The sequence below is a fragment of the Capra hircus genome, chromosome 9, assembly GCF_001704415.2.
Source record: "Capra hircus breed San Clemente chromosome 9, ASM170441v1, whole genome shotgun sequence".
NCBI classification, from domain to species: domain Eukaryota; kingdom Metazoa; phylum Chordata; class Mammalia; order Artiodactyla; family Bovidae; genus Capra; species Capra hircus.
This window is the reverse complement of record NC_030816.1, coordinates 29,764,821-29,788,758: the sequence shown is the minus strand read 5'-3', so window position 1 is coordinate 29,788,758 and position 23,938 is coordinate 29,764,821. Positions and strand designations below refer to the sequence as shown.

Below are 23,938 nucleotides of genomic sequence, written 5' to 3'. Positions count from 1 at the left end.
CACTTGTGGTGAGGGGATTGCCAGGTGATTCAGGGTCCTGTCTGTGGGTTTTAAAGGAGGAGTGATGTGTCAGAAAGATGGGGATAAACACATTAAGAAACAAACAAACCAAAAAAACCTCAAAGGCAACAATTTTGAACTTAATTCTAAAACAAATAAGGACCTAATAACTGTTGCAACATTTAGTTAAAAAAAAAAAAGCCCTAGCCTTTTGAATAAGAAAATAGTATCTATTCATTTGCACATTGACTGAAAATGCTGAATCAAATATTAGACTGTTCAGAAATTCTCCCTCTCCTTTATTTGTCTGCTCCTGTCCATCTTTGGTGAGGCCATTCAGCTTGGGAGGTGTGCTTGTGCCGACAAGCATATGTCCAGCCTCTGCAGAGCGTTGAAGCAGGTGATACATGTGTCTTCTATCACTGAGTTAGAAACCAAGTTGATACAGGATGAAGTTAGTAGCTGGGAAATAAGGAATAAAGGGAGATGGTGTGAATGGTAAAGAAGGGGGACTAACAATAAAACCTAGGTTGTTATTTGGCGGACGTGTGGTGAAGGCAGTGGAATTCAACATGCAACAGTCCCCCCGGCATGCAACCCTAGGCAGCTTATGTGGGTGGACTGCCCAGTGAGGGTGGAAAGTTTCTTGATGGAGATGTTACTCATGAAACATAAGAGGAGATAAAGAGAGAAAACAAAACGATGCCTTATTTGCAGGGGGCACAATGGTAGTCAGAAAGCAGAAGAGAAAAGAGGTCATTAAGTGCCTGTTGTGTCTAGGCTGCATAGAGGGTTAGGACCCCGATTAGAGAGTGTATTTATGCATTTCTAAAAGCCCTCAGATCTTCACCAGTATCTTCACCTTTGCCTTTAGCTGCTGAGCATGCCCTTTAACTGCGTGCAACTTAATTTTAATCAAGACTTCAATGATAAGAAAAGATATTGAGTCCCTATGACCTTCCAGTCAGCTGAGTTTTTCTCTCCAGAAAAGCAATGGGTTTGTAAAATTTAAATAACTGTCATTTATTGAGTTCTTACCCCGAGCCAGACATTGTGTGGGACATGTAATGGATTTTCTCATTCAATCCTTGCAACGAATTCTTGAGCTGGATGTGAACATCCCTTGTTTTTACTGGTGGCTCTGGAAATTGAACTCAGCTCATTATAGGCATCAAATGGCTCTCCTCACCCCTTTTCTGTACTAACATTTTCAGCCAAATGGCACACTGGTTGCTCAGCCTTTAAGAATTTGCTCTCTTTCCCCTTGGTTTTCACTTCCTCATAATTCTTATGTAATTATGAGAATATTTTCTAGTCCTTTTGTGGTTTATTTACAATTATTAAAAATCTAAATTTTAAATAGGATATAAATGTATGATATTTGACACTTCGAAACGTGTATGATTAGACCTTGGCAGGGAATCGTTTGTTCTATTGTTAACATTGAGGTTAAAAAATTAACGTGTGTTGAATGTTGAATGGGCTGGATCCCATTCATTTTGTATCCTTCGTTGTAGATGCTCAATAAATAATGAATGAATGAATGAGAACTAAGGAAAAAATTGTTTAAATGCCCCTGTCATTGCTACCCATTTTCTGTGGGTTCACAAAGCCACGTATTAGTGGTTTGGTAGAAATTTGGAGTAGTGTAACCTATAGTTTATGAAGTTGGGCTAAACATTTTATAATTCAGAGGCAAAGGTCTGTCATCCTCTAAGGCGAAGAAATTAATGAAATTTCTTTATCACACTAGAATACTTGATTGTACGCAAACACTGCTTGTTATTGTTAACAAGGAGAGTCTAGGGAAATTCCCTGGTGCTCCAGTGGTTAGGACTTGGTGCTTTCATTGCCATGGGCTGGGGTTTGATCCCTGGTCGGGGAACTAAGATCCTGCAAGCTGTGTGACTCAACAGGAAAAAAAAAAAAAAAAGGAAAGCTAATACTAGTGATAGATATATCAAGTGATCATTCTTATTTCCCTTTTACTGTTTTCCATATCAAACCATAACAGTTTTCTGTTTGACGCTTAGGCAAGAACCACAGGTGAGTTTTATGAGTTTAGAATCCTTTGTCCTTGAAAACAGTCTCAATCCATCTTGAAATCCAAGAAGAGATTTGGGCTCCCATTCTCAGTTCGAATTCCGTAGTCTTAAATTCATAGGATGTGTAAATGAAACCAAAATATAGGAGAGATTTGAAAACAAGCAGGCTCCCTAATGAGAAGTCTGTCAAGTTCAAAGAATATGTTCTTCCCCATCTCCTAGCAGTTTCTCTGGCTGCTGTACAAGACCCCCCTGGCACACTCCCATTTCCTCGACCGCTCGCTCCGCAGCTCCCCGCCCCACCCATTCTTCCCCATCCCTGCCCCACACCTCGAGGGCAGACGCTTGGAAAGACCGCTGCCTCAGGTGGGCTCAGGGTTTGGGTCTGCTCAGCCTTTGGCTGTGTTTTTGTTGCTTGTGTTGCCTGTGGTCTGATAGACCACAGTCTCCTGTCGGTGGTGGGGTGGGGGACGGCTTCCATGCACACCTCCATTTGAGTTGCATTGGGCATTGGTGCTTCAGCATGAAATAGGGAGACCAGAGGGCACGGTTTCTCCCTCTCCCACCAGCACCCACAGGGATGTTGAGCTGTCGCTTCTCTGCCTCCTGGTAGTGTCTTCCGTTCCTCTTGCTCCTCGTCAGCCAGGCTTCCGCTGCTGGCTGTGCTGATATGGAAGAGCCCCTTGTGGTGTGGGGGCAGGAGCCTGTGCTTAGGGCCGAGATGCCTGCGTTCAGAGCCCAACTCTGCCTTTATCAGCTCTTTAGCTTTGGACAAGGCACTTACCTTCTCTACTCTTCAAATTCCTTGCTGGCAAAAGGGAGGTGGTGATGGTAATATAGACCTCATAAGGATTTGCTGGGGGACTTTGATGAGATGAAATCTGCAAAATTCTTAGCGTGGTGTCTTGCACGGAACAAACTTGAGTCTTGTGTTACTGTCAGAGGGACTTCTATATTGGGTTTTCTTCCTTTGTGGTGACAGCTCCATGAAGCAGTCATTGAGTGGGAAGTTTCTAGAAGTGTTAATGTTCTCTCCAGTGGGGTCCAATCTGTGGTCTTGGAACCTCCATTATCTCTGGGAGATACCTACCAGTTATCTCATATCTAGAATCACACTGAGCAATTGAGATACCAGGGTGCAGAGGAACTGGAAGAGCTTGGGAATTTTGGTACCAGAATGGCCAGGTAAGGGGTCAGGGGGATAGGGCAAAACAGGAGTGGCAGGTGGGGACTGCTCACTGTGCGGAGCACCTGTTCATCTCTTGTTCTAAAAAGGGAGAGGATGTGGAAACCCAGGTCATTTTTTGTCTTTTGTCACATGGACTTTGATTCCAAAATCTATTTCATGGGATAATAATAATGATAGAGGAGCAAGTGTTCACTGAAGTTGTCATCCAAAAATGGGTCTCAACCTGATACTCAGCTGTTGGCCTCAACGAGCCTTTCCGTCAACACCAAATTCTGCTGGAATGATTGTCTCCCATTTAAACATGACACAACCTCACCTTTTATTACCTCCATTTATCATCTACAGAATGACTAGGATTTAAAACTAAGACTCCAGAGAGTATTGTTTGAGCAGAGGTCATCATTCATGAAGCCTCTGTGCCACCATCTTTGCATTTGGGTCCTCAGAGAGGCTGACTGGCCCTAGGGTTGGAAGCAAGGTAATTTAGACTTTGTTGCTCCAAGCCTGATAATGCCTATATTGGTGTGACAGGTCAAGTGGCACATGGACTCTAATTGAAGCTGTCAGGAGGTTCCATCCTGTTCACAATCGCGTTCCAACTTCACGCTCTGAAAGACCCAGGGGGCAGAGCCAATGGATTGGTCACCCTGCCTTTCTCCTTTGCCTGCCTCCAGCACATAAATCACAGCACCACTCCACGTTGGTCAGAACATTTGTGTGGACAGTGCACAGTGACATCAGAGTTTTCCTCCTAGTCTGCATCTTTCTTCATGTTTTATAAACATTGCATAATTTCCAGATCTGTTTCTTGCTAAAGAAATCTTACCCTTAAGGTAAATTGTACTTGACATAACATATTGGATGCTGACCCTAAAGCTGTCCCAGGCCAGAGCAGTAACCAGAGTAAGTCTCCTGTGTCTGTCCTGAGTGGAGGACCAGAGTGGTGGGTCCACAGCTAAGTCCATGAGAGAAAGCAAACTCCAGGCAGGCCAAGTGCATGGGTCAGAGGGTCCATGGCAAGGCCAGAGCCAAGGGTGAGGGTGGAGAGCTGGGAGTCGTATGGAAGGGGACTCAAAGTTGAAGCTGGTAGGAAACCAGTGACAAAAGTGCAGAGTGACTGTGAGATCAGCCTTGGGGCCTCTGTCATCCTGCTTAGTGGACACCCAGGGGACAGGGTTCACTGCAGCTTAGCGTACAAACCATCCAGAGCAGATGTAGGTGACCCTGCTGTATCTAGACATTGATTATGGCATTTCTTTGGCTGCTGGTGGGAGAAAAGGAAGTTAAATTGGTCTGAGCACTGAACTTTTATCACAGATAACAATTGTGACATCATGGTCATTGACAAATACTGCTGCTAATTCAGAGCTTATAGTCCTTGACCTCAGGATTAGGGAATAATTCAGAGAGACCATTTGTTTCCATTCATGACACATAGCTCTCCATGACCACTATCACTGGGGTATGCCCTTTGAGATATTTCTTCCAGAAGTAGTGAGAGACGTGCCCTGGTTCAGCCACATCCTCTCACGTGTTTTCTGGTATCCGTCTACCCTTTGGAAGACCTGTGTGCATATGTCACGAAGAAGGATGTGTTCTGGGATGGAGACACAGAGCAAGCTAACTGTCCCAGGACCATGACCCGCACTTCTCACATCATCGTCCCACCACATTATGCCCACCAGCTGGGCTAAGCAGCCATCAGCCTGACCAGAGTGCATTGCCGATGCTTTGTCTCAGTTATTCCTAGTAGTAAGCGGGGTGGTAGTAATGAGCAGAGGCCCATGAGCCGGGCCTTTGGCTCCCCACCCCTCACCCTTCAAGAATCACCACAGTCCAGGCCCCATTTCTCCTCTAGGCAAGTCCAGGGACTCAGTGTCACTAATTTGTACAGGGGGTTCCACTGCTTTGATGAACTGACTCATGTTAACTAACTAAAGTCACAACCTGCCCTTATATAGCAGAGAGCTGGGAGTAAATGAGATAAGACACACAAACATCTTTTATAGTTTGTATGGCATTTTCTATGGGATTAATAAAAAATCATTTGATAGTGTTGATGATGCTTTTAGAAATTCACAAAGGAAATTACTAAAGGGTCTGAATAGTTGAGTGAACTCTGCAAGGGGCAGCCATCTGGAATTGATGGACTTAGCTGTCCTGATCAACCATCTGAAGGTTATTTAATAAGAATTTGGTTAAAGAGGTTGGTTTGTTTTAAGGGTTAATTTTAGAGTTTTTGAAGTGCCATCTCCCGCAGGTTGTGCGAGAGAATTACTGTCTCCTGCTTGCTCTTGGATTTCTTTTCCTAGTCTCTTTGCAGACCACCCTTCCCCCTTCGGTTGTATCTGCCATTAAGTACCCTCATTTTCTAATTTCCTTGGTGTATTCAATCTTGGACTGCTAAACCAAAGACTTTAAAAAATTCCCTTAATAATAAATAATACATACTTTAAAATTAATGGCATTAGTATTTTCAAGTTATTCGATATTGATTTATTTTTGTCACTAGCAGAGAGGTGGTAGAGCATCAGAGCTTCGAGTGGTCACCCTGAAGGCACACTGCCTAGGTCTGAATCTTGATTCTACCACTTGCGAGCTGTGTGACTTTGTATAAACTATGAAATCTGTCTGTGCTCTAGTTTCTTCATATAAAAATGGAGGCTAATACCTACCTCCTAAGGTTTTGTATGGTGTATGTGTGAGTGTGTATGTAAAATCAGTTAATATGTATCAAGCACTTAGAATGGTGTCTGGTGAGTACATTAGAGCTGCAGGAATGTAAGCTGTTCCTATTAATCCCTGATATTATCCAGAGCAGTATCTTCATCTGGTTCTAGTGTGTTTCTTATTCCCCTTGGAGACCAGGTTGTTTGGGGGGAGACTTCCTATGGATAGTAAATTTCCCCGTAACATCTGGATCCTTTCCTAGCCTTACAGGTGGGGTCCTGAGGTCTCCTTCCAGTCCTTGCCTGTTTCACATTTTCTCTAATTTCTCAGGTCCATCATGAGAGCTATATATAAAGACCAGGGTCCAGACCTTTTGCCTAGTGATTTCAAAGAACAGGAATAAAAGGACCACCCGAAATGCTCAGTTATTTGAGCATTTTATAGGGGTCAATTGGTAGCAAAATGGTGTTATCTGTGTTTCCCTGCCTTTTGTTTTCCCTCGAGGGTCCCAGGGTAATAGATGCAAATAAGCAGTGAAAAGTCAAAAGGCAAGCGTTGGGCAGAGGCCGGAGGTGGGGGAGGGGAGCAGTCATTGAGTCTGGATCCAGGGTCCTGGGATAATCAGAAGCTGCCTAGATGTAACAGTGGTATTGCTTTAGTTGAGAGTTGAAAAGAAGGAGCCACATGCCCCAATTGCTGGGTCTTACCTGTGGTCACTTTGAAAAAGCAGTTCTTACCAAAGACACTCAGGTGACCTGACAAAGAGCAGAGCAAGATAAATCCAGAAGGGCCACCTGTTCGATAAAGGGAAAATAGATTTTAAAAATGAAAAGCAGAAACAGGGATTTCAGAACCACTCAGCAACTGCTCTGATAATTCCAGACACAGCTGAAAAGCGTGCTGGATGGAGGATGATATATTTTCGTCCACGTGGTAGCTGTATTTTAGGCTGATGTGGAATCCGTTGCCGTAACTGTCATGCAATCCATTAGGCCCCTGAGTGAGGGCAGCCATTAATCAGGCAGGAGATCAGCCCCACAGCCTCACACGCTTGCGGCTCTGAGTGGCTCTGACCTGCCATCGTTTAAGGCGATGCTCATGGAGGCCATAAACATGATTCGATTCCCATTATCTTCGTGTTGCATGTTTGTTACCGTTATTCTTTGAAGACTCCAAATTGGATATTAAAAATTTATGATATATATAAAGATTTGTATGGAGTGAAAAAATAGCTGCAGCAAATAAGTCCATCTCATTCATCAGAGATGTGTGAGCTGTCAGAGGAGCCTGAAGCGGGATGGAGAGAGCCCCCTGCTTGCCAGCTGAGGAGGATGGAGACTTAGGATGAACTTTGCTGCGGAAAACAGCTTCTCCCTTGGCCCACACGCTAAGTGGGAATTTAAATACATTTTGTTAAAAGAACAAAGTAAAATGGGTGTCACTGCAGGATCCCATAGTCAGTCTTCAGTGACAAGCTAATGAAAGGGAAGGCAAGGGATACAGATGCAAAGATTAGGAGCAATGTTGAGTTGAGCAAGTGCCTGGTTCCACACACCCATGTTTCTGGGTGCCTGGGATATTGCGGAGCAGGGAGCTTGAGGCCAGCTAGGAGTCCCCAGTCTAGGAGAAAGTTCTCTGCCCAGCTGCATGCATACACAATCCTGTCCACGACCTATCTGCCATCTGATATTCAGTGACTTGAATATGTACTTACATAGATGTAGGCAGTTCAGAGTGAAGAAAATGCACTTCCGGGCCTTACCTTAAGGAAGGGCAAGGATTAATGAATCCATTCAACATATATGTGGAGAAGGAAATGGCAACCCACTCCAGTATTCTTGCCTGGAGAATCCCATGAACAGAGGAGCCTAGCGGGCTGCACCAGTCATGGGGTCGCAAAGAGTAGGACATGATTGAGCAACTATCACTCACTCACTCAACATATATGTATAGGCTTGTTGTACAAGGTGCTCGCTGAGCATGGGGCCTTCGTACATAATGCACAGCCTCTGCCTTCCGGCAGTTTACATTCTGGTTGGGAAGATAAGACAGGAGTCCTGAGCAGGGTGAGTTACACCAAGGTGTCCCAGATGGACGTGGGGCACTATAACTAGGTGAGATGGAAAAATGGAGCAAGGCACCAGGTTGGTTAATCCAGGAACAGAATTTAGGGGATGAGAGTTTTGTAGGCAAAGACCAGAGGTAGACTGATTTTTCTTAGGCGAAAGTCCATCTGGGTGGGAGGTAGAGGAAAGAAACATGTGGGGAAAAGGGATTATTGGCTAAAGTCCAAATTGAGTACTGGATCTGCAAGCTAAGACCCTGATGTCTAACCACATGTGAGGGATATGTGTTGGGCAGAAGTGCATGGAATAGTGAGAGGTCAAAGTGTGAGGCAGATGTGATCAAAGAGCTCCAGCAGAGGCTGAGACTCAACATGGCAAGTACTTCTGGGTTCGGGGGCAGAACACTTCCTCTGGGGACTGCAGTGCAAGGCAGAATGTCCAGTTGTTAGGGTTAAAGGATAGGAACTCATTCGTTCGTTCTCCATTTATGTGGCCTTTATAATACGACAGGAACTAGACGAGGCTCTTGCAGCTTGCAGCTGAGTAGACCGCAGTTTCTGCACTCGAGGGCCACGCAAATCTGTGGGAAGGGCAAACACATAGATGGTCATAGTACAGTGCAATGGATGGAGTGGATATAGAGAAGACACAGAGGTCAGACCAGGAGGAAGAGGTCTCAGATCGGTTCCTAAAGGAGCTGCACTCTGAATGAAGGCTTACAAGATGCTTGCAGATTTTCCAGCAGAAGTGGGGAGGAGAGATGGAGTCTGGTTTTACCCTGGGAAAATGAGGTAAGGGTCAGGAATCTAGGTGAAGGGACTGGACTTTCAGTCATGAGGAACTGGGCGGTAACTCTGGAGGCCTCCCTATGCTGTTCCAGCCCAGGGCCAGCACTGGCTGCACTTCACTGAGAGGTGAAGACACAGGGCTGATGCTTACATCAAGTTCACAAGGATGTTCACAGCACACTGAAAGGCCGCGTGGCAGCTGCCATCCATTCTTTGCTGAGCTTCCTCAAGACAGCGTGTGTAGACATTTAACAAAGGAAGGACAGACCAGAAACGAGATATCAGAAAATGAAATTCCAAGGGTTTTTGAAAGTTGTCACCCCATGAGAAATTCCATTTCTCTTGCTAAACTGATAGAGTTAATTTATCTTGAATTTTGAAAAGATATTCTATGGCTTCTGGTTCTAAAAATTAGTTATAAAAATATAATATTTTTTTTGCTCTACAACTCTTCATCTCTAAACTTATTCCCACAACTTTGAGATGCACTATTTTTGATGTTCCCAAGTCTAGTCACCACACCACACGTGTGAGCTGACATGTGCTACATCTGCTGAAAAGTTGCAAAGCAAAGTCTGGAAGCTCTGCAGCACTCTCCCAAGCTCTCATTCTAGGCAGAACCTTTTCTTGTTTTCAAAAGAAATTCTGAAATCACAATGAAACGGAAGTGTAAAACCCCATTCATCACAGGGAGGTATTAACTCTGAAGCCTAGTTTTCTTTCCACTTAAATGGCAACAGTATTAACCTTTTCATAGAGTCAGAGACATCTCACTTTTCTGGGTAGGTAGTGGAGTTGTTCTTAGAACGTTCCACATTTTCCAGAGGAGTCCTCCACAGAAGAAAAAATGCTAGCCTTGCCTGGATCTGCACATGACACCAAGGCTCTAGACCAAAGGAAGAAGTGGATTCTTTGAAAAAGGACTTAAGTTTGCTATATGTAAGAATCAATATTTAAAAAGTAAATTAGTGATGATTTACAGAGAAAGAAAGGTGACCAAAACGTTGTTTAAGCCAGAAGTGTTTGAGAGAGAGAGGCCGTTAGTCTAAGTTTCTCATCCATGCATGCTAAGTTCCTTAAGTCCCGACTTTTTGCAACCCTGTGGACCATAGCCCACCAACTCTTCTGTCCATGGACTTCTCTAGGCAAGAATACTCGAGTGGGTTGCCATTTCCTTCTCCAGGGGATCTTTGCAACCCAGGGATCAAAACCATGTCTCTTATGTCTCCTGTATCTGCAGGTGGGTTCTTTACCACTAGCATCACCTGAGAAACCCTTCTCGCATAATCTATTATTTATTCAAATATTAGGCATGGCATGAAAATAGATGCATGACTGGCAGCAAGATGGGGAAATCCCTTTGCAGTTTAGTTGAACTTCTTAATTTCTATTTAATGGCAAGAAGTGAAGGTTTCTGAGAGTAATAGATCAAAAATATACCCTTGGTCTTACAATCACATTTGTAGTAAAATGTGATAAACAGCTTCCCATTTGCTTTTCCCCATAGTTGGCATAAATATCTAGCATATTAGTCAGAATAAAGCTGTTGAGAATGAGACACATGGAGAGACTTAGTTCATCATGACGTGTCTACATTACTTCTGTGCAAACTGGTCACTTTAAAATGAACTCAGACACCAACATGGGTCTTGTGGCCGCAGTAGTTACTAAGAGCCCGTGGCAGTGGTCTGCCTTGAGACAGACAAATAGACGGGGCACTGTCTGTAGAGAACTCAAGAACAATAATAAGACCAGCTGAAAGTCGATCTGCTTTGTGTTATTACCATTAGCAGTGATTTTGAGAAACTCCAGTGTTTGCACACCCTCCCTGCAGGGGTCAGGGGCTCCCTCTGTCCACCCACCTTGGTATGCCATTGTCTGCCACCCAAAATGGGGCTGACGCAGAAGAAGGCACTGGCTTCTATATATAAGAGGTTATAAAACATGCTGAAGTGAATCTGCATGTAGGGTAAGGAAGTTCTAGTGGGTTTTAGCTAATGTTACCATAGTTGATATGGAGTGATAATGAAGCTCGTTTCTACAGAGCCCTTACCAGGCTCCAATCAGTGACTGGGGCCAAAGATCCAATGGTGAGAAGCCCTTAGGAAACTCGCAGTCTAGTGGGGAAGACAGAAGTCACAACAGCCAGTGTAAGGGTGCGTCTGTGTCGGGCCTGAGAGAGGCAGATGGGAGCTATTTGATTTGGTTAGGGAGGTTCAGGAAGGTCTTTTTGAGGATGAGGTATAGTAGGTCTTCCAAGATTGTCGCAGTAGAAACTAAAAATAAATGGATTCTTTTTTATTTTGCTTTCAAGCAACTAGCCATGTGGGGCTTCCCTGGTAGCTCAGTTGGTAAAGAACCTGCCAGCAGTGCAGGAGACCCAGGTTTGATTCCTGGGTGGAGACGATCCCCTGGAGAAGGAAATGAATGGCAACCCACTCCAGTATTCTTGCCTGGAACATCCCCATGGACAGAGGAGCCTGGCAGGCTAAATCCATGGAGTAGCATAGAGTCGGACACAATTTAGCGACAAAACCACCACAACTAGCCATCTCTTAAATCTTCAGAGTAAGCCCCACTGCCAGGTCCACATCCTGGATCTTCCTAGTGTTGCATAGCTGTTCACTTCAGAGGGCCTGGGGCCTGGCTGTAGACCATCCAAATTCACTCAGGGTCTCCTCTCAATTCTCCCCTCCAGGCAGACTTATTATATCAGTGCTTCTTGGGCTGCCTGTGCATTACTGTTACCTGAGAACTTAAAACAACAACAAAAACCACCCATGTCAAGGCCCAATTAAATCAGAATCTTGGAAACATGGCAGGGTTGGGGGGTCAGGCACCAATATGTTAAAAACCACTGCAGATGATTCTACTGTGTAGCCAGAGCAGAGAACTACTGCCTTAGATGGATTCAGTTAATTTCACTTAGGCTGGTAAAAATAATTTAAACTTTTACATTTAAAAAAAAACTTGAGAATGCAAAGGGGATTACTTCCGTGTGAGGAGTGTGAGTGCTTGTGTGCACACACATGAGGGTGATGGTGTCTCCCGGTATGTCGTGTGCTTTCCATCTCTGGTGTGTGGTGGAAACACAGTGAATGGCTGGGGGATGGAATTTCTTAGACTCAAGAATCAGGTTGACTGTCAGAGGCAGACCATTCCAAGCTCCATGGAGTGTGATGCAGAGGCAAATACATGGCTTAATAAAGAAGCAAATTTCTGCCTTTCTCTCTCCACTCCTAATCATTCCAACCCTCCTTTTCCTTTCTTTTCCCCTGATGTTTTATTTAACCTCATAATTTATGAGGCTTTATATAAAATCTGTGGCTCCTTTGACGAAGCACATTCAAATCTTAATGGGGTTTTTTTTTGTCCTTTAAAAACAAAAAAAGCATTGTGAGCACCTTACATGTAAGTGGAATGAATGTATTTTTGCTACTAATGTTGAAAATATCCCTAGGCATCTGGTGTGTATGAATGTGTATACATAGTACATGCATAATAAACATATTCTACCTTATGAATATTTATACACAAAATACATATATATTGAATATAGATATATATATGTAAATAGTAGCCCTTGCAAACTATATGCAATGTATGTTTCCAAGCATTTGCATCATAGTGCATCAGGAATATAATAAACCTACCACCAAGTTTAGCATATTTTGAGGTGGCATTTTTCTACAGAGTTGTGCTTAGGTCTAGTTACTATCTTTGCATGGGTTTTTTTTAATCACTGAAATGTTTAAGCAGTAACTGAAAGTAAGGTGCTGGGTGTAGCAGGGTAAGAAAGATGAAATAGATGTGGTCTCTGCCTTCAAGAAACCTGTACCTCTACCGAGTGCCTTAAAATTCACTTAAGAAGAATCTGACATGCTATCCATTGGCATCTTATTGCTTTTTATACTGCTGCCTTTTATGTATACACTCTGCTTAAGTGGGCCCTATTTAAGGCTCTGTTGGCTTACTCTCTGATGTAGCTGCAAAGTAGGACTGATGCTGGGAGAAGAAATATCATTGGTTCCAGTGCCTTGATAGCCATTGGGCATGAGCACGCTTACGCTTTTCTCTTTGTTACACATAGTCCAATCCTGCAACTACATTTTCATTTTACTCTGATTTGGTGGTGGGTTGGGAGGGAAGGTACAGGTAAAAGGCACAAAATCCCAGAGATGTTTGTAAATCTCAAAAATACTTCTTGTAATCCCAGTATTCCTACCATGACAGTCCACTTGCAAATTCCATCAGTTCCCTCCCTGCAATAAATAGCAGAAGCCTTTATTAAGACAAGCTGCCCTTTCTAAAACATACAGAATAGGGATCCCTTTCTAAAATGACAGTCCCTAGTCTAGCTGAGAGCTCTGAGTGGTGCTTGTCAGGGGCAGCTTTCACGCCATTAACAGAGAAACAATACTCGGTGCTGCCACCGCTCTGTGCCACGTATGCTCGTTGTTTTCTCCCCCTCAATCCATACATCACAACAGGTAGTTCTCAGCTGTTCCCCCGGTGCCAGACATACATTTTATCTAAAGAGACAGCAGACAGAACTACCTGCTGCTTCCTGTGCGGCTCTCCCTGTGTTTCTCTCCTTTTTCCTACTTCACTTGGGCTTTTAAAAATCAGCTGGCAGGGAGCCAGGAGCTCATCATTTTAATGCAGTGCAAAATGGAATATGCATAATTATATGCGAGCCATATGTGAGGGAGACAGCTCAGCTGTGAATTTCAGAAGGGCCAGGAAAGAGAGAGCAGTTAGGGCTGCGATGAGAGGAGAGCAGAGCGGAGTGCAAGTGTCACCCAAATGGATGGTTTAATGAGTGCGCTGCGGACACGCCTCCTTTCACCTACCGTTTTCTTCTCTCCAACTCCAAACCAGAAACTGATGGAGATTAGAAAGGGAAGACTGTATGCAAGGGGTATTGCTAATGGGTTCTGTTAATGTCTCCATTTAAACTTCAGCTTTCTTAATTAACAGTGTAGATGAAAATAACCAGTAACTTTTAATGCAGCTTCTTAATTAAATCTTTTTTATTTTTACTGCATTTGATTTAAGAATCATTGTTCTTACTAGATCATTGCTCCTTTCAGATCTTATTTAAAAATTGAGGGGAATCAGTTTATCTCTAATAGTATGACAATGCAAAATATAACTATGCAAATTGCTTTTCTTATGGCCTTGCTATTAGAATATTTTAAAAGTGCATTATCTACAGATTGCTTAAGCATGCCAAAAAGTTTAAACACGTATGTATGTCATATAATCCTAAATGTGCAAAAAAAAGTCACTGGAAGTCTGAAGTGGTGGTAATTTTCAGCAAAATTATTTGATTTTGTTTTGTTTCATGTCATTTAAAATATTACACCACAATGAATTTGCATGTTCAAACTGAACTATGTAAAGAAAAATAAATCCCAAATTTTGATATCTAAAAGGCGTACTGCGTATTTAAACAAATTTCTTAATGATGTTGTGATTTCTGGATTCCCGTTTGTTTAATGATCTGAGCTGTTATGCTTTTAGCTTTTTTTTCTTCCATTATTTGTAAGTCCCTAAATAGGCCATTATATTTCCCTTCAGGCTAGAGATGAAGATGGACATGCTGAAAATTTTCCCCAGCAGCACTATGCTAAGGAAACTCCAAGGCTTGCCTTCAAGAATAACTGCGAACTACTTGTAAGAATAACATACTTACAACAAGTCTAGAATGTTACTTTAGCACAGTGAAAACAGTTTTTGAAAGGGTTTGTTCATTATTACATAATTTTTGAAGTATTATAGTTTTTCTGTATAGAGTTCTTAATGCTAATTCTGATATCACTGAATATGAAGTATAAGATCTCAAATTGTTTGCACATCTTTTATATCTGATTATAGAGCTTGGATGGCCCTGTCTTTATTAGTTTGTTCTGTATAGTAGTTGATTAGCAGCCATTTGGAGAATGGCTAGTAAAGTTAAAAATAAAGAGAAAGACAGTTGATATATGTAAGCTTGGAGAGAAAAAAAAAAAAACACAACAATTCCACCCTCTTCCCTCCTCCTACTTCCTAATTGTACACTATTTTAGGCGACAACATGGTAATATTTTGTTCTGCTAGGAAAGATAGCAGAGTTGACACGCAGTACTCCCTTTAGAATTCAAGTATTCCTGCACTCTCTTGCCAAACTCAATCAGGCGCTTTCGTCTCTCCTATGTAGAAGTCAAAGCAGCGACAGGATGCGGGGATGTTTCCAAGTCATGAGAGAGAGGATCTCAGCTGTGACAGGGACTCTGTTCCAACGCAGGGTTAATTTGCTGTTCATTTTAGCATTTACAGTGAGACAAGATGAAAAGAGAGCAGGAATGCCTATTATATTTCTATTAAATGAATCTGTTGGGACCTAATGTTCTTGATTAGCTTTTGAAAACGAGTGCTCCGCAATGCATTTTCTGTTTACCTAAAGTAAACAGAGAATGAATTGTCATTTATTTAGAGATTCAAACACTGCTTTTGAAAATGAAGCTTTATGAGGGATCTTAGCTGTTGTCCCTAAATGTTCTTTTCTTTTCAATTGCATTAAAGCAAAACATTTGCTCCAACTAAATGAAAACACTGGAAGAGAAGGAGGATGCTCACTTGTGACATTCTGAGGTAGTCTCAATTCTGTTTAGTTTTTTGGCGGAACACATTAGGAAATCGCACATGTAATAGTCTTTGGACTTAGCTCTGATACCAACTATTCATTAAAAATAAAATGTCCAAAGAGCAGGAGAAGAGAGAAGAATACAGTTCTTACTCATTCTAGCCGCAGTAGCTAGATGTTGACAGGAAGAAACTCCTTCCCCCTCCACAGTCTGCACCGTTACGATAGCATCACTTATTCTGTGTGTCGTCCCTTGACCAATCAATCCGCAGGCAAATTCACTGCTTATAAATGTAGTTTTTTCCTGAAATTTTAACTCACCTCGTATTTTATCCTAGGGCTCTTAAACTTCCAGGGTTGCTAGTGTTACCTATTTTGGGGAAACCCTTTTCACTTATTTCCATTTTAATGTTTCACTCTGTAGCTCTGGTTTTCTAGCAGAAGACCATAGGGGCCATTTATTATATGTTTTGGTATTAAAATGCTTTGGGGGATAGCTTACTCCTTTTTAGAGATGCTGTTTATAGTAATATGCCATATTTTACTTTTTTCCTATATACTGGAAAAACGAATGTGCTTGAGTCTGGATTGTGGTCAGTTTATACGGGAGAAAGTAAAACATACATGTGAACATCTTTTCCAGCTATCTTTAGAGAAAATATATGTTTAGTCATTGATGTGCTTAAACACAATATTGTGTTGGCAGTAGTTTTGAGAATCAGTGCAAGCTTTGTCCTTCTAGTAGCTATTAGAAATACTTTATAATTTCTTATGATAAGAGAAAAAAATAGAGTGAAAAAACAAGTGAGCTTATTTCTCCAAGGAGAAATGTAATTTTTTTCACCTGCAAGAGAAGCGATGGTGTTTGGCTGGTTATGAATCTCTGAGAAGTTATGCTTCTCTGTGAAAGAAATTTGTTTGTTCATAAGAGAGGAAGCCCTTGGAGTTTTCTTAGTGTAGCTTAGGGCAAATTTAAAAGAGTGGGAAAGAAGATTGCAAGCCCTGCTCCAGAGGGCTTTTCTTAGCTTGAGGGTGAGTCTGCCCTCCTGTGCAGTTCACTATAACAGGAGTGGGTTTAGAAAGTGGGGGAGCTCTTTGAGGGATGATGATGGCTCTCGGGAGAAAGCGTTGAGGGAATGGATTATTCTGGGTTCCCAGGTGATCAGGGACACACAGCTGGAAGGTTAACCCTCTGGGCCACAGCTGCTGACAGAAAGTGCCCTGGCCAGGGAGACAGGACATAGCCTCTGACTCTGTTACTGACCGTTGATGGTCTCTGCCCTCCTTCCCATACCCCCAGTCTCTGCTTCCTGGGAGAGGAGGAATATTAAGTAACCTAAACAAAAGCAAAGTAGAAGCGATGCCTAGAATGCACAAGTATGTGTAATCAGAAGGCACTGACAAAGCAAGCATTGGCTGAAAGAAGAATTTGCCGCGCAACTGTTGATTTCCTGTAGGTACTGATTGGCCTGTTTAAACCTCAAACTATCATATGTGCCTTCACACTTAATGTGCAGCACAAATGACTAGATGTTTAGCTTGGTGGCCAAGATTCCTAGGTTGGTGATTGTGCAGCAGTTTCCTTGTTTTTTTTTTTTATTAGTTTTGAAAATGCAAGGCTGTCAAGATGAGTGATAAAAGATAAAACTTGCATATTATTTGATGTATCTTAATTCACTGTGGCCCCATCTACCACTTCATAAATAGATGTGTACACACACACTCCTCAGGGTATTTTGCTGGTCTGTCTAAGCTTATGACCAAAGCAAATAACTTACAATAAAAGACAATGTGGGGAATTAATATCCCTTCCCTGAACAATACAGCAACATGGAGGACTTCCCTTGTGATCCAGTGGTTAAAATTTTGCCTTCAAATGCAAGGGTGCAGGTTCGATCCCTGGTCAGGGAGCTAAGATCCCTTGTGGAGGAAAAACTGAAACATTAAACAGAAGCAGTATTGTAACAAATTCAATAAAGGCTTTAAAAATGGTCCGTAAAAAAAAATCTTTAAAAATCAAAAACAATACAGCAACATGGCTTATGAGAGCCCAGAGGAGGCAGCATTTAGAGCCAGCTTCCGTGACCAGCACTTGTCCCAAATTACAACTCTGTTGCTGATCCCTTTACCATTATTGCCTCGTTCTTTTGGGACGGCAAGTCCTTCTTATTTCCCCTATTAAAATGCTCAAACTGATGGTGGGAGTTGGATTAAGAGCCAGAATGGGAGGAGGGCCTCAATCATACCAGGAGCTTACACCTTCTTGTTGGTCAGTACTTGCTCAGTTCTTGAAAGCCACCTTGGGTAAGACCTAGCAACACCTTAGGTAAGAACTGAGCCCCAGGTGTTCTTCGGAGCAATTCAAAGAATACAGGGAGTGTCAGTGTATTCAGGAATAAGGTCAAAATATAGTCAAAGATGTGCAGAAACCAGTGTGGTGTAATTTGGTTGGAAAGAAACTAGGTTTAGGAAGTCTCAAAGGGGAAGGGGAAAGCAGCCTATCTTCTTTAGTTCCAGCTTATGGATCATTACCTAGACAGGCTGATTCCTTTTGGCTTTTCCTTAGGCTGTTGAGGGTGGCAGTTTTGCAGAGGAAGGGGGAGATGCCCTTAGTTGGGAGTGCATACGTTTGTGCACAGGTATCTGCTCAGTCTCTAAGTCATGTCTGACTCTTTGAGACCTTATGGACTGTAACCCCCCAGGCTCCTCTGTCCATGGGATTTTCCAGGCAAGAACACTGGAGGGGGTTGCCATTTCCTCCTCCAGGGGATCTTCCCAACCCAGGGATCAAACCTGCATCTGTTGCATCTCCTGCATTGGCAGGCAGATTGTTTACCACTGAGCCACGTGGGAAGCCCCTTAGTTGGGAGGCTAAATAGAAATAGCATCAGGAAATAATTCTTTCTGGTCATTTACAATGCCTGTGTAGGGAGAAGGTGAAAACTATTTTAGTGTTGTGGCCTTTGTATATAGAGCTGGTGGAGAGGAGAGATGCTGGGCAGTTCTATGGGCTGCTTTGTCCACCTGATTTCCTTGTGGAGGCAGAGAGGTGGATTGTAACAGTTGGATGTTGCCTCTAGGCAGAACTGCTCAGTGTTAATTCAGTGTTCGTGAGGAAGACATTACTGAGCATCTTCTATGTATAAGGCATTTTGCTAGACAGTGTTTGTAGGGGACAGAAATAGAGAAAGACAGTCCCTTCCCTGAAGGAGCTTAAATTCAGTAGGAAGAACAAGGATAGTCAGTATTGTAGTCATCAGGAACATGGGCTCTCTGGTCTTCCTGGAAGTTAGAGTTTTGTCTGATTAATACCGAATTGCTCTGATGGTATAGTGAAGGATCATGGGCACAAAGGCTTAACATTCATGGTGATACATCTGACATCATATCATATTGGATCACCATTGCGCCTCATGGACCTCTTTGCATTTTGGATCTTCATCTTGTAAAATGTGATAATAAAAGGTAATAGCCTCAAAGGGTACTGTCAGGATTGAAAGTGATGACACATTTAACGTGCCTGGTACATAGTAACTTTCAGTACATATTGGCTGCTATGGTCATGCTACTTCTTTATTTCATGATTATTATTGTTACACAATGAGCTGTGGCCCGAGAGGGCACCAACAAAGTTCTGGAGTACAAAGGAGGAAGAGATTATTTCCACACGTTGTAATTAGAGACTTAACCAAGGATGGTTTTGATATAGGCCTTCCAGGGTTGGATTTTTTTTGTAGTTGGAGCTGGGTTATAAGGGTCATTCCCAGCAGAGGGAAATAACATGTGCAAAGGCAAGGAGGTGGGAAAGTTCAGATCAAGTAACTCACATCTCAGTTGGCAATTAAATTGACTGAAGTGGAAGGACCTGAAGGATACAGAGTGAGCTGGCAGGCCGGTCCATTTGCAGAGGTCTAAATAACTGTCTTATATTTGGGTTAAAGGCTCAGTGGGTAAAGACTCTGCCTGCTATGCAGGAGACACAGGAGACAAGAGTTTGATCCCTGGGTCAGGATGATTCCCTGGAGAAGGAAATGACAACCCACTCCAGTATTCTTGCCTGGAGAATTCCATGGACAGAGGAGCCTGGCAAGCTACAGTCCATAGGGTTGCAAAGAGTCGGACACGACTGAGTGAATAAGTACACACAAATAACTGACACCATCCTATCAAGTCTAGACTTTAGTAGTTTTACTTTTAGGAATCCCTAGTACTTCTGTGGATTAAAAAATTATTATGGAAAATTCCTAACATACAAAAGTAGAGAGTCATAAAATGAATGTCCGTGTACTAACAGTTATCAACTATTTATCTTGCTTCATCTACCCCTTTACCCTCTACCCACTCCACCCTTTTATTCTGCTGAAGTATTGTGAAACATATGTTTTTTAGTTTGGTTTAACTTTTTTTTTTTTTTGGTAAAGATTAGCATACCACTTATCTGGCTAGAAAGAATCCATTGAGGCTGATTAAATTGGGAATTGGAGCTTTGGGATTAGGAATACATAAAACAAACGGCTCTTGGTTATGCAGTGTGCTCTTCCCTCCCTGCTCAGCACAACTGTGAGGCTTGGATAGTCAGATGGAGTGTTAAAAACCCTTAAGGTGAAAGACATGCCACAATGCTAGTGATGACTTCATTTTCTTTACTGTTGGACCCCTGGTTTTATTGTTTTATTTATCTTTCTTTTTAAAAAGTGATGTATAGTTGATTTACAATATTGTATTAGTTTATGTTGTACAGCAAAGTGATTCAGTTATGTATATATACATTCTTTTTTATATTATTTTCCATTATGGTTTATCACAGAATATTGAATATAATTCCCTTTACTACACGGTAGGACCTTGTTGTTTATCCATTATAGAATAGATAGAATAGTTTGCATACACCCCTGGTTTTAAATGTATTTATTTAAAAATAAGATCTCTTTAAGCTTGCCTCATGCGAAGAGTTGACTCATTGGAAAAGACCCTGATGCTGGGAGGGATTTGGGGCAGGAGGAGAAGGGGACGACAGAGGATGAGATGGCTGGATGGTATCACTGACTCGATGGACATGAGTCTGAGTGAACTCCGGGAGTTGGTGATGGACAGGGAGGCCTGGTGTGCTGCAATTCATGGGGTTGCAAAGAGTCAGACACGATGGAGTGACTGAACTGAACTGAACTGAAGCTTAGATGGACAAGAAAATAGGACAAAATTTATGATCAAGATTTAAAATTAAATGTAAGAAATATATTTCTACAAGCAAAAAATTAAGATCTCTTTGCAACCCAGCCCATCTCACCAGTACATGTTAACTTCATCACAGCAGTGGGGGAATTCTGGATTGCTGTCAGATATTAGCTATTGCTAGGACTTTCTAGCTAGATTATGGGATCTCAATGAGAACCTCAAAAAGGATGATAGAAATAGCCACATTTCACTTGAAACTTGATAGGCTTTTCAAAATAGGTATAATTGGCCAAAGACCTCCCTTAATGCTGCTAGTCTAGCAGAAAGCCAGATACATGCCCTGGTTCAACTTGATTTGACACACTGTTTCTTTGATGTTACAGCTGAGCAGCCCAGGCATTGAGAATTAAAACTCATGGTGACACACTTGGACTCCCATAACATCAAATAAAATATCATGACGTGTGCGTATGTAGTATACTGTGTACCAGTTTCCTGAAATAGTCATCGTAAAAACCCCAAAGATGTAAAGTGACCCAGAAATCCCCAGGGATTGGTTGCTATCTAGAGAGAGTTGGCTTACCCAACCTTTTTTTTTTTTCCCTCCCTCACCACCCCTACTCCTGACCCCTGTAGTCTAGAGCTATTCCAGTGTTCTCTGAAGGGTTCTCTGAACTAATGTTTTTAGAAAATTAAAACTTTTTCGAGAGGAGAGGGCCAGTCTTAGACTAAGCAAGGAGTAGTTCTGCTAGAGGTGGCCCCAGTGCACTCCATCTAGACCATGCAGACTTTAACACGGGCAGAAGAGTGGATTCTGCCTGAGCTGTGCTGTTTCGCCTCACATTCCTGTTTCCATCTGTGCTGCTGTTTCACCCTCTCTCCAGCTGGCCCTGCTGCTTCTCTCTTCCTCTTTTTACTGCCATGGTCTTGTGATTCAGAGCCTTTTCTTCTCCTGTACAAAGACCCTCTCCCACAAAGACTGTGTCCCTCACTTAGCACCCATGCAAATCCTACTTTAACTGTCTCTTTTTAGTTTCTTTCTTTGGGAGAGAAGCTGCAGGAAGGCTGGACTTCCCCCTGCTTCTGCTCTGGTGTAGGTACTTTTCTTGGGATGAGATTTAATTGGAGACCCTTGGTCCCCTGCAAACTCCCTTTTCCAAGGCAGGAAGATCTTTGCCTTTACCGGTCTGGGGCCATTGCACAAAAAAGATCAGAGGCATATGGTTTGGTGTTCATGTTGACTTACATGAATAGTACATCACAGTGGTTCTTGAGAGAGACATGGAGGACCACGTGTTTTTCAGGTAAGAGTGGGTGTCCCAGCCCTGCTCTGCAGACATACCAGCTGTACAAGCTGGTCAAGTTTCCCTGAGCCTCAGTGCTTTTATCGATACAATGAAGATAAATATAGTACCTGCCTCACTGGTTTGTTTTCAGGAATAAGTGAGATCGGGTATATGAAGCACTTACTATGTCTGACACACTGAGTAAAAGTTCAATAAGCCTTAGTCTTATTATTAACAGAAAGGATCTAGAAAGTAGCATTAATTTAAGCAAAATCTTAAGGCAGATGCTAGAAGCACCTGCCTTTCTTCTCTATTAGAGTCTCTTCCCAGTTGGGTTGGTAGAAGCCCATAAAATACTTAAAATTAAATATTTTAATTTAAGACAAAACTTCAGAGAAACCCTTGAACATCCACTCACTTGCCTATATTTATGCCAAGAACACTACAGATCCCTATTGGCTGCATAGCAAATGTTGCTGATTTGTGAGGTACTGTAATGTTAGGGTAATTTTCAAAGAAGGATTTAAAACCTCCCCAAAATAGTATGGTATTAGGTTGAAGAGCTTGGACTCTTGGGACTATTTGGTTCAAATAGTCCTTCACTCCTTCACTCTCCCCACTGGCTATGTGACCTTGGGCAAGTCACTGAACATATCTCTCTGTCCATGTCCTTGTCTGTGAAATAAGGAGAACAATCATATCTGTCTGGTAAGGTTGGTGTGAGGTCTGAATGAATGAATACCCCTAAGATGCTTAGAACAGTATTTGGCAAACACTTGGCATTCCATTGAGGTTGTTGTAACTAAGATTATTTCTTTCAAGGTTGTCCACTTACTAGCACATCATAGAATACCACTAACTGAATTTTCTAGCAATTAATTATCTGAAAGTCTTGAGTATGAATATTTGCAAGCAAAAGCCATGAAATTTCCTTATGAACAGTGAAAGGAACAAGGTGTATCACACAGATAGTTCTTAGAGCTAAGCTTTAAAACTATCAAAGAAGATTCTATGGGATCCAAGACTCCTTCATCTTGCCCTCCCATTTAATAGTACAATGGTTAATCTTAGCAATAGGCAACTATTAAGAAAATAAATGCAAAGCAAAGGAAAATATAATTTACACATGGAAGTATCTGCAATAGCAAATGAATGTGCCTCTGATAAGCTTGTTAAGGGAAGGAGACAAGAAGCCATCCTTTGTGGGGTGCCTCCAGTGTGCCATTGTACTTGGTCTTTACAGAGCCTTTTTGAGACCCTGTATGCTCTATACCTTTGCTAGTATATATTATTATTATCAGGGCTTCCCAGATGGTGTTAGTGGTAAATAACTCGCCTGCCAATCAATGCAGGAGATGTAAGAGAGACACAGTTTTGACCCCTGTGTCAGGAAGATCCCTTGGAGAAGGGCACAGCAACCTACTCCAGGATTCTTGCCCGAAGAATCCCATGGACAGAGGAGCCTGGAGGGATACAGTCCGCAGGGTTTCAAAGAGTCGGACATGAATGAATCCACTTAGCACAGCATGGCACACACATTGTTATTGTCATTTCACGGAGGGGGGAATTGCAATTTGGAGATGTTACATTCCTTGCTCTGGGAGATGGGAGGAGATGTAGTGAGAGATTGCAGAGCCTGATTTGATTCACATCTCTGTGACCTGTGCTCAGGCCAAAATACTGCCAGCTTCTCAAGGCAGGGACCAGGTCTGATACACTCTCCCATCCGTGGGTGAAAGAAAGGGTCCAGTCTATGTTTGTGGGATGACAGAATTAAGAAATCAATCCAGAATCACTCTTTCTGGCTTCTTTATGGTAACAGTTCTTTGGTAGATTTCTGAAGCCAGAAGGAACATCTGTGGGAATGTTAGGAAGGGGAGTTTATTCAGAAAGGCATGTCAGTGTTTGAGAACTTCCAGTGAGTACTAAATTGTAGGGAAAGGAACCAAAGTGTATATTTTTAAATTTGGTAGTCTATAGAAAATATAATTTTCAGTGTGTAATAAGCATTTGAGTGGGTTTTTTTAAAAATCTGACAGCAATAGTTGGTATTTGATAAATGTTAAATCTTCTTTTGAAGATTTTTATTCT

General features: G+C 42.3%; 1 protein-coding gene across 2 annotated transcripts in view; it reads left to right on the top strand.

The window, feature by feature from the left end:
* Window positions 1-23,938, top strand: part of SOBP (sine oculis binding protein homolog) — a 169,181-nt gene that overhangs the window by 83,787 nt on the left and 61,456 nt on the right. The window contains exon 5 of one of the 2 annotated variants that reach the window (XM_013966453.2): window positions 14,342-14,437. The exons of the other annotated variant lie outside the window; for it this stretch is intronic. Coding sequence (XP_013821907.2) covers window positions 14,342-14,437 — 96 coding nt within the window. The remainder of the gene's footprint in view (window positions 1-14,341; window positions 14,438-23,938) is intronic. 2 annotated transcript variants of the gene reach the window in all.